The sequence below is a fragment of the Micromys minutus genome, assembly GCF_963924665.1.
Source record: "Micromys minutus genome assembly, chromosome: 15".
Classification (NCBI taxonomy): Eukaryota; Metazoa; Chordata; class Mammalia; order Rodentia; family Muridae; genus Micromys; species Micromys minutus.
In genome coordinates, this window is record NC_137984.1 from 29,624,007 (window position 1) to 29,638,849 (window position 14,843).

Below are 14,843 nucleotides of genomic sequence, written 5' to 3' on the forward strand. Positions count from 1 at the left end.
CTTGGCTTCATTAGGCTGCATTCAGAAATAATCAGAGTTCCAGTCTAATTACAAACAGCCAAGGGAAAACCTAGGAATGACTTAGATGGTACAATTTTTGCCTACAGACTTTATTTTTATGTGGCTGTATACCCAGGCTAACCTTAGAATTATTCTCCAGCTCTAAGGGAAGCCCTAGGTATGACTTGGATGGCGCCGTTTTGCCTACAGACTATTATTTTTATGTAGATGCACACCCAGGTGAGTCTTAAAATTATTCTTTAGTCCTTCTGCAAGACAGAACCAAGGTCTGCTTGTTTGTTTTTTAGTTTTCTGGTGGCTTCATTTTGAGGGGTGGGGGGAGTTCTTCCTGTAGTCCCAGGCAGTTTGAGTTTGCTATTGTCCTGTTTCAGTCTTTCCACTGCTGGGAGGGATTACAGGATTGTGCTTTCATGCCTGACTTTTCAGTTTTAAAAAGTATTTTCCAAAAGTGTCCATAGAGTTGATTTGCAGAGTTACACCTAGTAACGATCATTGTGATCATTGTGTATTAGCAGTTGGGCCTTCTCGTCCATGAAAACCTAATTAAGAGCTCACGGTGGATAGATCAGGTCTACTTTTTTTCTTTCTGTGTAGAACTGGTTTTCTGTAGAAACTGCCGCTTTCCCAATCTCAGAGCTGTGGTGTGCTTCCTGACCTTAATCTTTGCAAAGATTATAAAGGTTTTGAAATGGGACATGCATCACCATTTAAAAAGAATGTTACCCCAATAGCCATTTTCCCAGGGAAAGCGATTATAAATCTGTTGTAAGTCAAATCCTATTTTTTAATGTCCTGGAGGACTCGTTATTTAATAAAACAGCGCAGAGAAAACAATCGTATTGTAACTTGGCTTTCAGAAGCCCAGGCACACCTGTGTCACACTGTCACGGTTTTAGGACTCCTGACTCTATAGAGGAATTTGAAGGTTGCTAGCTTTGCCTTGGACTCAGTTCAAGAGAATGAAGTTATTGAGCACTGAGGCTCTTGGTCCAAGGCGGCCTTGTTCATAACTGTCTCAGCATGGATTCTGAGGAAAGTGCTTTTTAAAAAAAAGATGTGGAAATCTACTATAAGTTTTAAAGGGCATGAAGCAAATTGATATGTTCTGGTTATGTGTGATGATATTCTCGTTAACCACAACCGTGTATTTGAGTAAATAATATTAAAGCACTCTATGTAAAAAAAAAAAACCACCACAAATCTTATTTACTGCCAGTGAACTAAACTTAATTATTTTATGTATTGAAAAGAAAGAGAACAGTCAGACTCATGGAGAGTTAAAATGAAAAGTGCTGAAAAAACAAAGCAGAATTTTCAAAAGGATGAAAGAAAAAATGACCTAGTTCGCTTTAAAAAACCACTTTCTGTTGAAATTGCTTGTGGCTTTCAAGTCGTAGAGAAGCAGGGTAACCTAGAAACATTAGACATCTTCAAATACCCTCTGTGGATGGACTGTGAGGAAAGACTCCTGTTTGGTGAGGCCAAGGCAGGAAAGAAGCATCTTTCAGTTAGTTTCCTGGTGCTCGCCATGTGGCTTGGATTCTCCTGGGTTCTGCTGTGTCAGTCTGTCTGGGAGATGGTCTGGACCTTTTTTGGTATCACATATTGACAGTAACTTGGTATTAGAGACTGACTTGTCAGTTCTCATGCATACAAGCATTTTTTGAGCATATGTAACCCAAACCCACACCCACACACTGGTGCCCATTCAAGCTGCATGTTAAAGTGAAGATCCAGTTACAGCAATTTCATATACATCAAACCCTTGGGTTCTGCTGTGTGAAGACACAGCCGTCTGACCAAAGGGGGGAAAATCCCATTACAGCTGTGAATGAGAGAAGACAGAGCCCAAGACCACACACACACACACACACACACACACACACACACACACACACACACACACACACACACACACAAACACACGGGGAGGGAGGGAGGGACTGGGAAAGAGAGAGGGAGATCCCTGTCATTACTCTAACTTTAAAAACATCAGAGTTTGGAGCTGCAGATAGTTACATTTATCAAGTCTCTTCTATAAAGCAAACTCTATACTAGGTGCTTTGTATATTATTCTTAATCCCCACAATAATTCCGCAAGATGTACATAATTATTACAACCATACAAATAAGAAAATGGGAGCTCAGAGAAACTCAGTCGTTCGCCTGAATTCACACAGTTGGTTAAAATGGAGCACTGTATTTGAACCTTCAAGGATTCAACTCTTAAGAAACTAAAATCTGCCGGGACACGGTGATTGTCACCTTTATCTCTGTATTTAGGAGGCAGAGGCGGGAAGATTTCTGTGAGTTCTGGGCCAGCCAAGTGTGTGACTTTGTTTCTTAAAAAAAAAAAAAAACCTTAAAACATGATCTTGCTGGCTGAGGGTTTATGTCATATACACTGTCCCTAAAATCTGGAAATGGCTATCTCTTAGCAACAGCAAGCATGGACACACAGGAAGAGAAAGATGTCCATGCTTCAGATGGAAATGTCAAAATTTGGTCAATTTAAGGAGCAGCCTTCAGGATGCCCACAGCCAAGAAGGGAGGGGTGATAAGTAAACAAAAACTGTAAGGGGGGGGGGGGAGAAAAGGCAGAGAGACTAAAAAACACGGGAGCAGAAGAGTGGGGGAAGGGCTGCCCGTCCGCTGAGGGTCCAGGAAACCTCTTTAGAGGCCTTTGGCCTCTGAGACCCAATTGCAACAAAACTGGACGATGGGTGATTTCTACAAAGGCCAGAGAAGATGTAGGTTTTAAACGGGTAGAGTCAGACGAAGGTAGGGAAAGGATTCAGCTGCCGAGGTGATTTAACCAGACAGAAATCTTGGCCAGAGACTTTCCACAGTAGTACTTCTCAAACTGCACTATTTCCGGGAATCGCCTGGGAAAATGTCCTTTCGAGTTGGTGGGGGCTAACCGGGCCCTGAGATTTCTGAGCTTCTAATAAAGTCCAGGTAATGGTGGGCTTCGGGGAGCATCCGCGCACCCTGCAAGTGAGCTCAGAAACGCAGAGTGCTCGACCCGCACCGCACCGCAGACTTCCTGGATTCGAATCTGCATGTTAACGAGATCCCCAGGTGATTTGTGCGCACGTTTAACTTTGGCAACATTCTTCTAGACGATTCTTTGTTCAGTGCAAAGATCTAAAGAGGGCCTCTGGCATTGCACGCCGGCAGTCTGGCTTCTTTCTGGGGCTCCACATCCCTCAGCACAGCAAGATTTGTGCCCGGAGTAGCAGTTCCTCCTGATCCTAAACCGGTAGCAGCGGCGGGAGTTGCTCTCCTCATAATCCTCCTCGCTGGGTTCCTTCCCACCCCAACTCGCGCTTCCCTGGGGCGCCCCAGCTGTGTCCCACCCCCCAAGCCTAGGCGGCTACTGTGCACAGCTGGAGCCCTCCGTGGCTGGAGGCTCCGAGCTGCGGCGGCGGAGAGAGCCAGGCGGGGGCGCCGCAGACCAGGCTGTGCGGGAGGAGACCGCGCCCGGCGCCGGGAGCCCGGAGAGGGCCGCCAGAGAGACGCGCGGGGGAGCGCGAGCTTCGCGTGGGGTGCCAACCCGTGAAGCCTCTGCTGGCGCAGCCCGGTACCCCGCGAGTCGCGGGATCACACCAAGGAGGCGGCGTGTATTACCTCGATCCGTGGCCCTTCGTACACAGCTTCCAGCCTCGAGGGCCATTAGTCAGGCGACTAGCTCGGAGAAAGAACCCGTTATCATTCCGAGCTGGCTGGGGAGCCTGGGAGGGTCGGATTGATGCATTGACGATTTAAAACCAGCATCTCACTTCCCTGCAAAGCGGCACCCTTTTTGTAGGCTTCTGGGAGCAGGTGGATGTAGCAGGGAGAAGGGGCAGGGTCAGTTTGCTCAGAAAACTGGGATCAAAAGCGCAATTTACGAAAGGGTGACATTTACAAGGTGGTGGAGGTGGCTGGCCAGCCCAGGCCGGCCGCTCTTCGAGCCTTGTGTGCTCGCCCTTGGCCAGCCTGCAGCTTTGCGCGATTACGCTGCGGCCCGCGGTGCAGAGCGAGGATTTCGTAGGAAGAGGACACTGTAGGGAGCCGGGTCTGCGTGCAGCCGGGAGGGACGACCCTGCAGCCCCACGCCGCGGCTGGCCAGATGCATGGGAAAGCCTAGCAGGCGCCTGGCTCTCGCCTTGCAGCGGTGCGAGGCGCGGATTCCCCGCCTGCAGCTCCGTGTTCAAGGCCAAGCGGTTGAGAGCTAACACCTTTGCGGTACAACGGGGCTGAGGCTGGGGGATGCGAGTCTAGATCCTTGCCGAAACCAACGAAAGTGTGCGTTTCTCGGTCGGAGGATGTCAAACAGAATTAGGAGTCTAAACATTTTCGAAAGCTTCCGTGTTCTGTCTCGAGACCCATCGGATTTGTACAAACTTTCGCGAGTGTGTGAATGTACGCGTGTCTCCACCGTCTCCTGCTCCCCTCCACCCCCACCCCGCCCTAGCCGGCCGAAGTCGTCCTATATAGTGATGATAAATATCCCTGTTGATCACTTGATTGATTACCTCCCTGAAAGGTCACGCGGGCTCGCAGTAATTTCCTTTTGCCTAAGGCTCCCTTTTCACTTTTACTCCAGCACGACAGCTCTGAATGCACGGGATCTTTATTTTTGATTTTAACCCCTAAATGCAACCCCTCCCGAAAACAATGCAGACAAGAAAAATCGAATAAAATCAACTCGAGACCTTTCTGTACACTCGCAGCCTCCCTCCTGGTCTTACTCCTTTTTTCTTTCTCGTCGCCTCTACCCCTCCTACTCCGGCCCCCTCTCCCCAGATCCAGTGTATTCTGGACACTGTTTAATAGATGAGTGTCTTGCAAGTAAACTCAGGCGTCCCTTGGGTCTGCATTTCATGTCTGTGACGCTCTCCCTTTCTCTCCTGTGGACTGAAAATTCGGATTTAAACCACCAGACAAGCTATTAATTTAGCTAGGCTACCCAGGGTCCTGAACCCAATTAATTTCTAATAATTATAGCCCAAGGGGGCTAGATAGATCTCCCTGCCTCTTTCTTTTATTGCCACACCACGCCACCGAGGTCAGCATATAATAATAAAGTGTATATTTTGAAAGTGATCCCCAGAACAAGTGAGTTATTGCAATGAATGAAAATTGTTTCCATTTTGGCTAATTGAGCCCCTGGCTGAAAGCTGGACTCTTGAGTCTAAATAAAGAGAACTGTTTCATTTCAACATGAAGAAACTCCTGCCTACCTCTGCTCACCCAGCGAGAGTTTAATTTCTTAACAGCCAACCTGAAACCCAGCGTTGGGTAAACAGTATTAATAATTACATTACAATGATTAAATTAATCTTGCTGGTAGCCAGGCGAATATAGGTTTCAATTCAACAGCACGTAAAGTTCACTGCACAAAGACAATAGGCCAAGAAATACCTCCATAAAGAATTCAAACTTTTTTTTTTAAGGGTACTGTGGGGTTGGCTCAATTATAGTGCCAGGAAAGGAAAGGAACATTTCCGGTTCCTCGCTGTTTCTAGCATTAATTAAAGAAACAGTTGGAAAGAGGTATACTGATCTGCCTCTTCTTTTTAAATATTATATCTTTCTTTCAACTCCTACCTCTATCTCCCCATTTCTGCTCAAAGAAAAAAAGAAAGGAAGGATGGGGGGCGATGGGGCAATATGTACGTGTGTACACACACACACACACACACACACACACACACACACACACACCCTAAACCAGTTATTAAGCTCATGGATTTTTCCAAGTTGTCACCGCTTCCAGGATGCCAGTTTCTTGCCTTCTAGGGAAAGGCAAGAAAAACTTAGGTCTAGCTTGTCTGTCCTGTCTGTCCTCTCAGGAAACGAATTTGAGTAAAAGGAAAGGTGGGGTGTGCAGGAACAGAGAAAGCAGCTTCACCAATTTTTCAGCCCCCCTCCCCTCCGGGACTGCTTAGGTCCATGGTCAGTAGGTGTTAGCGACTCCAGGGGCCGCAACAGAAAGTCACCTGCTGTGATCTCACGCCTGGGATTAGGGACAGGTGGAGTTGACAGGGACTAGTCGCTTGGGAATGAGAACCCGCTGGGGCAACCACAGAGACCAGCTAACCACCTCATAGTAGGCGGCATTCCCTTCATCAGGTTGAACACACTTGAACTAGCAACTTAGCTCTTTTATTCCTGCACACTTAGGGCAGAAAACAAGAGACTGAAAGAAAAGAGAGAAAGAAGAGAAATCAGCTTTGAAGTTGAAAAAAATTAAAATATTATGACTAATTTGGTTTAGTTATTTTATTTTTTATGTTTTGAAGAAAGGTGCCGCGTCTTTTTATACTAATTCGGCTTGAGGACAAAAGACTGTGTTTGCTACCGCAGTTAGAAGAAGCCCGATTCAACAACGTGTGCAGAAATTTTAGGAAGACCTTTGAGAAAGACCAGTTCACTGAAAGATGAGAATGGGGACTTTAAACATCAGAAGGAGTGGGTACCCCCAGCCACCTACCACTGCCCTGATCCCCCAACTTTCTGTAACAGTGTAACAGACAGATCTTTGCACCTGGAGGTTTGGAGACTTTTGATTCAGTTCTGCCTTCCAGCCTCTGTCTCCCTTTACTGAAACCACCCTACCTATAGTCGGCTACAAGTTTATACTTTCCCAGTGTAGACAAGACCAGTGTCCAAGTGGGTCTTGTTTTCCAACTCCGAGTTTGGCAACTTGGCCCATTCCTTTCTTAGAAACTTTCACCAGATCCAACCCAGGTCTTGACAGACCCGTTGGGGGCTAGGCAAAGGGAACCTTCTGAGAGGTGAGCAGGAAGGTTTTGTTTTTATTCTCCATAGGGTGGCCAGTGAAATGAAACATCCCAGGCAGAATTTTCTCCTGTCCAAGATACTTTCTTGTCTCCAGGTGCCAGACCCTAGTGAATTCCACCATCTCTCTGGGAGGTCAAACAATTCTAGGTTCTGAGAGCTGGGCCTCTGTCTTCTGGCCTAAGTAATGCTCCCCCGACAAAGTTTCTTACAGACAAGAAACTGCTATATGAAGCCCTTGCTTGTCCGCCTAGAACTTTTCCCTAGAGAATCTGACCTCAGCAGGCAACATTCTCAAACCTCACACCTCCCTTTCCTGGGTGAACATTCACTGGTGGGGGGGGGCACTCCTAAACAGAGAGTAGCTAGTAGATTTGGGGGGATTTTTAGAGTAGACCTGTGTTGATACAAGCAGTAGTTGTTGGTGTCTTTGTGCACACTAAAAGTACTAACACGAGCGCACTCGCGCGCGCGTGCGCACGCGCGCGCACACACACACACACACACACACACACACACACACACACACACCTGCAAGCAGTAGGCAACTGGAGTTCTAGTGGGTCTTGTAAAATCCCAGGTGCCTCTGTGGGGGAGGGGAGGTGGCAGAATTCCCTGGGGTTCACGTGTGTGGGCTCCAGCATTTTCTCCTTTGGAAGCTGTTTTCCGCCACTTCCTCCTTTACCTCCTCCGTCTCTTCCTCATATTTCAAGGTCGCACATCTGTCTCCCTTGGGAGCTGTAGGTTAGTTCTCTAGGGACCTGTATTTTACGTCTGAATGCCCCTGGAATTACACAGGCAGGGGAGGGAAAAGGTGGTAGGGATCCTTCGTTGAGTAGGTCCTGTAAGCTTAGGTTTTCTTGGCCACCGAAGCCCCCTGGGAATTGAACCTAGATAATAGCTCCCTCACAAGTGCAGTCCGAGCTCAGACAAAATAAATACCAACAGGGCAACTGAGTTCCCAACAACCCCCTTGTCTTCCATTGCTCTGTCAGAGAAGAGACCAGGAGCAGCTTTTCCCCTCTTGTTTCTTCTGACTTGAGACTCAGGATGGCAGCAGCACCCGCACGGAAAAGATTGCAATTTTCTTTTATGGTGTCTGGCAGGATTTGCAGCAGATATTAATGGAGACATAAATAGCACGTGGAAGGTATTGAACACAACTGTTTAATGCAAGAAGGTTGTACTAAGAGAAAAATCCATACCGAGTTGGGAGTGATTCATACCTTGAACACACCTAACCCCTTGCGCCCTCTTTTCTGCCTGCACACTTCATTAGTAAATTCTGTAATTAGGCTCATTTCAACAATGCACGTTTTGTATTTTCTAGGTATGCGTATGGAATTTCCCCCCTTCCTCCTTCTGGTGACCCCAGAGGTTGTAGGTTTCAGTGAGTGAGTGGAAATGGCAAGGCTGGCTGAGTAGCAGCAGGAGGCCGGAAGGTGCCGGCCGACCTTAGGCAAGGCAGGAGGTCTTGGATGTCAAACGTCCAGCCCGGCGGGACCTGGGCATCAAGGACGATTGTTGCTACTTGATGGAAACGGACGACTGAAATGTCCCAAGGACAGCAACCACCGTTGGTATTACAGCTAAAATTGAGAACCGGCTATTCATCCAAAGCGGAAGCCCCAGGAACTTCAGGAGGAGAGAGCGGCAGCAAAGGCAGACCTCTCAAGTTCAAGATGCTTCTCACCTTCTGATAATGCGGTCCAACCCTCAACCTAGCTCGTTTGTAGATGGAAAGATTTACCCTAAAGTTTTTTCCCCCCTCCTCCGCTCGTTTCCCCTATAGACGATGTAATTTATGGTGGAGAAAGCACTAATAATAATTATAATTCAGGCTTATTGTTGACTCCTACACAGGCATAGTCCTCTGCCCCACGAACCAATTCTCTGTCCAAGACTTTTCATTTCTTTTCTTTCTTTTTTTTTTTTCCTTCCCCGTTTTGGTGAAGTGTCTGCTCCCCTCCAGCTCCCCGCGCTGGCTCCCCGCCCCCTGCCGCCCTCCCCGTAGCTCCCTTTCTCCGCCTCCTCGGCGATTGCCATCTGACAAGATCTCCAAATCAAAGTGATAAATCGCTCCAAACTTTTTTTGGCGGCGCTGAGATGTTGGAGGGGCGTCTAACGCGCATGTGCGAAGGTGTCCAAACTGACAATGCTAGAGATAGCGACTGTGGATTGAGAGAAAGAGAGAGGGAGAGAGAGTGAAAGACCGAGTGTGTGCGTGTGTGAGTGTGTGAGTGTGAGTGTGTGCGTGTGTGAGACAGAGAGAGAGAGAGAGAGAGAGAGAGAGAGAGAGAGAGAGAGAGAGAGAGAGAGAGAGAGGAGGGAGGGGGAGAGAGACCCAAAGAAGGAAAAGATCCAAGAAAAAAAAAAAAAACCTAACCACCCAGCAGCGGCTGCAGGACTGGGCACAGCATGAGATCCAAAGGCAGGGCAAGGAAACTGGCCACAAGTAGGTGCAATATCCCTTTTCTATTGGCTTTCCCCCTTCTCTGCCATCTTGTATATCTGTGTCTAGCGCTCGGGGAGAGAGCGCGGGCTGCTTTGGCGCGGGGGCCCCGGGTGGAAGGCAGGCACAGCGCAGCCCGCAGCCCGAGCAACCTGCCGATTCCTGCCTCCGCAGCCTGGCTCCTGCTCTGGGCGCAGTGGAACCGCGTAGCCCTGAGCCCCGCACCAGGACCAGCTGTGGCAACTCCGGGGTGGGGGTGGGGGCAGCAAAAAGCTGAGTGGGAGGGAGGAGAGCGCGCGCGAGTGAGCGCGAAGGGGTGGGGGGAGAGGAGAGTGTGTCCCCCTCCCCTCCCTTCCCCCCCCAGGCGGGGGAGAGTCGCCTCTGGCCAACCAGCTAGTCCCCGGAGCGGGAGGAGGGGGAGGGGGGCGGGCAAGGGAAGGGCGCCTTTCCGAAGCTCTGTTTGTTTCTGGGGTTTGGGGATGGGTGGCGGGCTCTGAGGGAGCCGCGGTGGCGGTGGCGGCGGCCGGCCGCGACGGAGTTGGAAAAAGTTGCGAGGCGGCCGCTTGCAAGTTGCGCGGGTGATCGGCGCTGCGCCGAGCCGCGGCTGCGGTAGTGGGCGCTGTGCGCTCGGTCCTTGTGCGCGGCAGCGTGTGCGGCGCGGCGAGAGCCCCGGGGAAGGGGAGGCAGAGGTTGGGGGGGGCGCGGTCCTGGGGATGGGTGGGTGGCTGGGGGGAGTCCTGGCAGCGCCGAGCTCTCGGCTAGACAGAGTCCCTCGGCAGGTGGGGAGAGCGGAGGCCGAGCCGGCGATCTCAGGCCCGGGCTTGGAGGGCGCGCGGCCAGCCGAGAACGTCGCACAAGGCCGGGAGGGCGCGCTCCGACCTGAGAAGCCCGGGCTGGCGGGGCGCCGAGTGACCCCCAGGGGGCGGGCTGTCGGAACTCGGGGCCGCCGAGGGGCCGCAGCTCAGCCTGCCTCTCTCTTTCTGGGTGCAGCCGGGGTCTCGGGTCACTCGTCCTCCCCGGCGCCCTCTGCCTGCCCGGAGCGGAGCACCCTCGGTCACGCCGGACTAGGGCAGTGGGGTTTGAGGCTACGGCGGGGGGGGGGTTGTTGGGGGTGGCGGGAGGACGGGACTCCCATCCCCCACGCTTTCAGCGAAGGCTTGGGTGACACTCCGGGACAGGGTAGGGTGGGAAGCGTTGCTTAGCTCGGGCTAGCAGGCGTCTGAGCTGGGTTTGTTCAAATGCTTCCGCCCAGCGTTGAGGGGGCCCCGGGCGAGGAGCCTGCAGTGTACTAACTCGGGTATCAAGAGCTGCCAGGCCGCCCATGACTCTCACACTTGGACTTGAGGAATCTCGAACTCTCTTTAATTGCTTTGTTTCGGACCAGAGAGACAAAAGCTAGGATGTGAGTAGTATGTTTTTCCCCAGTGAAGTCCCCAAGCGCACCCCCACCCCCATCCCTGGCACATTGGAATTTAGAGCTGGAGGTGCTCCATGCAGCACCACCGGGCGCGTCCTGGCACTGCGGCGCCGGCTACAGTGGCAGCCAATCCCCGGCCCCCGCATTCCCCGTGTAGCGCCCGGCCAGACGCCGTCCTCGGGGCGTCTTTTCAGAGCTCCAGCCGCTCCGCACTCGTGCCTTGCCCTCACACACTTCTCCAGCGGCTTCGTTTCTCTCGGAACTCAGGTCGCAGGGATCCACCTAAATGCAGGGCCGTCGGCCTCCTCGGTCAGTCAGCCTGCTTCTTTCTCTGCCCCTTACCGTAGCTCATGTCACTTCGTTGTAACAGTGTGAAGTGCGCCAGCAAAACTGTTTTTCCTACTGGCTTTTCATTGAGCCCGGCGTCCTTATTTTGGTCTGAGAGGGAATAAATGCACACTTGCTTGATGGCTTTAAGACTTCAAAGGTTAGGCGTGTGTGTGTGTGTGTGTGTGTGTGTGTGTGTGTGTGTGTGTGTGTGTGTGTTTGAGAGGAGGCGGGGAGATCGTTTCAACCGAGCAGTAAGTTGTGAAATGAAAGCCCAAGGCTTTGCACCCCGCCAGGTTGCCCGGAGTCCGACGAAGCGAAAGCAGAAGGCAAAAACCTTTCGAATTTCTTTAAGGACCGGCCCCCTCCCCACCCCGCGCGCCTTAGCTATTTTAATTGCTAAGCAAGCGGGACACCCTGTAGCCCACTACTGAGTCCAGAAGCCGAGCCTCCTTTCTGATCTGATGAGACTTGTCAGTCAACGCCTGTGAGACACGTTGATTTTTGTCTGGTGTGGGGTAAGGGGGCCCATGTGCTTTCTAAAGAGCAGAACCCCGGCCTTAGGAACTTTTCCTGCTGAGCCCCAGGTTCCCGCTAGCAGGGCTTCACTGCCTAGGCAGCTGCCTTCCAGAGACAGGAGCGCTGCTTTGTGCAATTTTCCAGCTACCGTCGGAGCAATAAAGGAAATCATATCAGAACTACGGATTTTTGTATTTTAAAGCGCTATTTCCTTTCGCCAAACTGCGCGTGGCAGAGGTGGCTGGTGACCTCTGCGGTGCAGTCATCCAACGGAAACTTAGTTGCTTGCAGGCACTGTTCTCCCCCACCCCCCAAACCCCCTTCCTGAGTTAGGAAGAGGTAATGTAACCAGTGTATCTGAAACAAAACAAGACAAAACCAACTTTACCGTAATCGTGGCAAACATAAGCATCGCAAGGGAAACAAACCACACACAAATAGTCCTTTCTCCCATTCCTTTTCTTTTGTGGACGTCTTTGGTGGATGCCAGTTTAGTTTGGTCTTGGCTAAAACCCATGGTCAGAGATCAGAGACCACATATCTTGAAAATAGTCCCCGATGTTACAGGGACAGATGGGGTGCACCATCTTGGCTCTAACGTATAGGACTTATTTTTTACACAATACTCGAAACTAATAATTTCGTTGTAAACCGTACGCGAAATAGAAAGGCTTAAAGTAAAAAGCTTTTTTTTTTTAAAGGAAAAGCAAGAGAACGGACTATGTACCGCCTAAAACCTTTGACTTACATTTCCATGCTCGAGAAAAGAAAACTAAATAAGGCAAGCCCATTCTGGCAGCCAGGAGACTTCTCAGCCGTTTTTTATTTGGGGTGTGTGGGGCAGCTGGAGAAGCACCTGGGCCTTGCCAGAAATTCTAGCTGCAACTTTCCTCGGGGTGGGGGGTTGGGGAAGGAAGTGAGGTAGGGTCTGCCGTGCACGTCTAGAGCCTAAAATACTGAAGGGAATCCAAACCCACTTTGCCAAAGTACCAGCCTGCAGGAGTTTCAATCAAAGCAATGGACATGTTGCACCCAGGAACCCCCTTATTGCAGGTTTCCTTTAAGTCGCTTAAGAAGGCAATGGGATTATCAAAACCCTGGCGGTGATGGGAGGCACTTGTTACTACTGTGGTCCATCTTCCTTAGGGAACAGGCACCAAAGTAGGAAAGGTACATGCCGGCTCTGCCTCCCGTGTTTAAATTCGCTCTTGTGGGCCAGCACCTAGGATTCTAAGGTTAGTTCACAGCCGGGTTCAGGTAGGACTCCTCGTACGATCATAAACCCTTAAGAAACCGCATCGAGACAGAGACTTGCTCTCAAGTATATGTCGATTTGGTTATTCCAGACTGCTTTGTAAGAGGAAAACATCGTTCTCCCGACGGAGGCTGAAGCTTCTTCTAGAAAGGCGCTTCGTTCGCCATTAGTTGAGCATTGCCCTGGCTGGCTTAGGGCTTCTTTATTTCCTTTGGCATTTGAGGCACCATTTCACCGCGGTTCGCACCCCCTTTTGGATCTGTGTTTAGGGGAAGGTTAATTATGCTTTTTATTCTCTCCTCATCCCCAACACCGTGGGAGAGGACGGTTCATTAGCTGCAGAGCCTTATGTGCAGGGACTGGGAGTCTCAGGTTTTGGCGACTGTGTGCCTCTGTTCTGTGTCCTCTGAGTGAGCTTGTAATTTCCGAGGATAACCCTGTCCCATACTTTTTTCAGCCAAGTCTCTCCCTGCGGCTCAGGGCCTACTTTCCCTGTACTGACACTCCTCAAAGACTGTTGAATAGAAGTTAAGACTTTCCAAATTCATTCCCTCACTCTCCCCACCCTCTGTCTCATTGAAGGCAATGGGTCTTATAAGCAGTTTCTTTTTAAACTCGTGGCCGTTTGAGAGTTTATTTTGTTTTGTATTTGGAAGTGTGGGGCAGGCTAACAAAGGCTACAGCGTGGATGGACCAGGACAGGAAGGCTACAGCTGAGGACTTCTGGTTGGGTCTAACCATGGACAGAGGAGCAAGAGGGGACAATTTGTAGCTCCCTGAGCTCCTGCCATGGACTCCTCTCTTGTGGCATTCCCCAGAGTGCCTCAAGGTGGAGGGACTTGACTTGTCTGGTCAGGGGCTCATTTATGGTTCCCAAGGTACCAGGTACCGGGAGCTAGCCAGGCTCAATTTTTTATAGTTGATGATGTCCCTTACTCTTCATTTCCAAACTGCTGGATGTAGAGAAAACTGGCCCTCATGGGGCCTCTGAGCTGGGCAGGAAAAGTCTCAGGAATAAAGGAGTCAGAATCTGTTCCTTCAGAGCATACCGTTCCGTTTCCAGTCCCTTCCAGTCCTGTTGCCTCCCCAGAATTCTTGTTTTAAGCTCAAGGATTTGATTAAACAGTGCAGCTCCTCTTCAACTCCAGGATGCTTAGTGGCTGGTGCACCACTTGCCTTGAGCCTTGTTTACCACAGTGCAGACACACACAAACCCATGGGTAAATCTCCCCAGTTCTGGAACATTCATGTGCACTGTCTCATTTATTCACTTTCTCTGCAGGGCATTCCCTAAGGCCTGAGGGAAAGGCTGTGAGGTGGGGGTGGGAGGGTGCTGGCAGGGGCTTGGAGGAAGCAGATACACTGCTAAGATACCTTGCAGTATTTTCTGGGGTGATGCTTAGCCCGCTCAGGACTGGAAGCCGCTGTCCTGGCATTTCTGTAACAGCCCCGAAGTCTGCTTGTCTTTCTGAGGTGATCCAATAGTTCTGATTCTCCCCCTCTTCTGGCCTCCCGAGGAGTTCCAAGGAACTTTGGACAACAAAGAGGAGAGGGGAGGGACCAGAGAGGGACAGAATTCTTCCAGACCCCTAGTTTGTACACATTGGTATCCCCGCCCTTCACACACACAGAGAGAGAGAGCAATCATCCTTAACTGCTTTTGCTTACTTGCCATCTGAGAAACTTCAGAGACTTTTCAGCACAGGGGAGAAACTGTTTACCAAGCTGTGCAGGTGTGGGGCACTACTGGAGCTCAGAGCTAAAGAGTGAAGTACACTTGTCCCCCTTTGAGTGCTCTGGTTGGGGCACATTGTTTGAGTATGGTTCAGATACTGCTGTGGCTATAGCTTCTACCTTTTTAGTTCAAGTGGAAAGAGAGAAAGGCCTGGATTCCTTGGCCAATGGATCCCTCTGGAGACCAGGTCCTGGCTTCTGGCCAGTTCTGTACAATGTCAACATTGAATATTTGAATTCCCAGACTCCATTTAACAAGTTTCTAAATAAATAAACTCATTGTGTGCCTGTGTTTAAAATTATTTCACCTCTTTCATAAAGGCTTAATA

The 14,843-nt window shown here is 50.3% G+C and overlaps 1 protein-coding gene across 6 annotated transcripts in view; it reads left to right on the forward strand.

The window, feature by feature from the left end:
- Positions 1 to 9,157: 9,157 nt before the first annotated feature.
- MECOM (MDS1 and EVI1 complex locus) overlaps positions 9,158 to 14,843 on the forward strand; it is a 531,405-nt gene continuing 525,719 nt past the window's right edge. For all 6 annotated transcript variants that reach the window (XM_080929609.1, XM_080929608.1, XM_080929611.1 and 3 more), the window contains exon 1: positions 9,158 to 9,265. In XM_080929609.1, the coding sequence (XP_080785735.1) occupies positions 9,229 to 9,265 (37 nt within the window). In that variant the 5' untranslated portion in view covers positions 9,158 to 9,228. The remainder of the gene's footprint in view (positions 9,266 to 14,843) is intronic.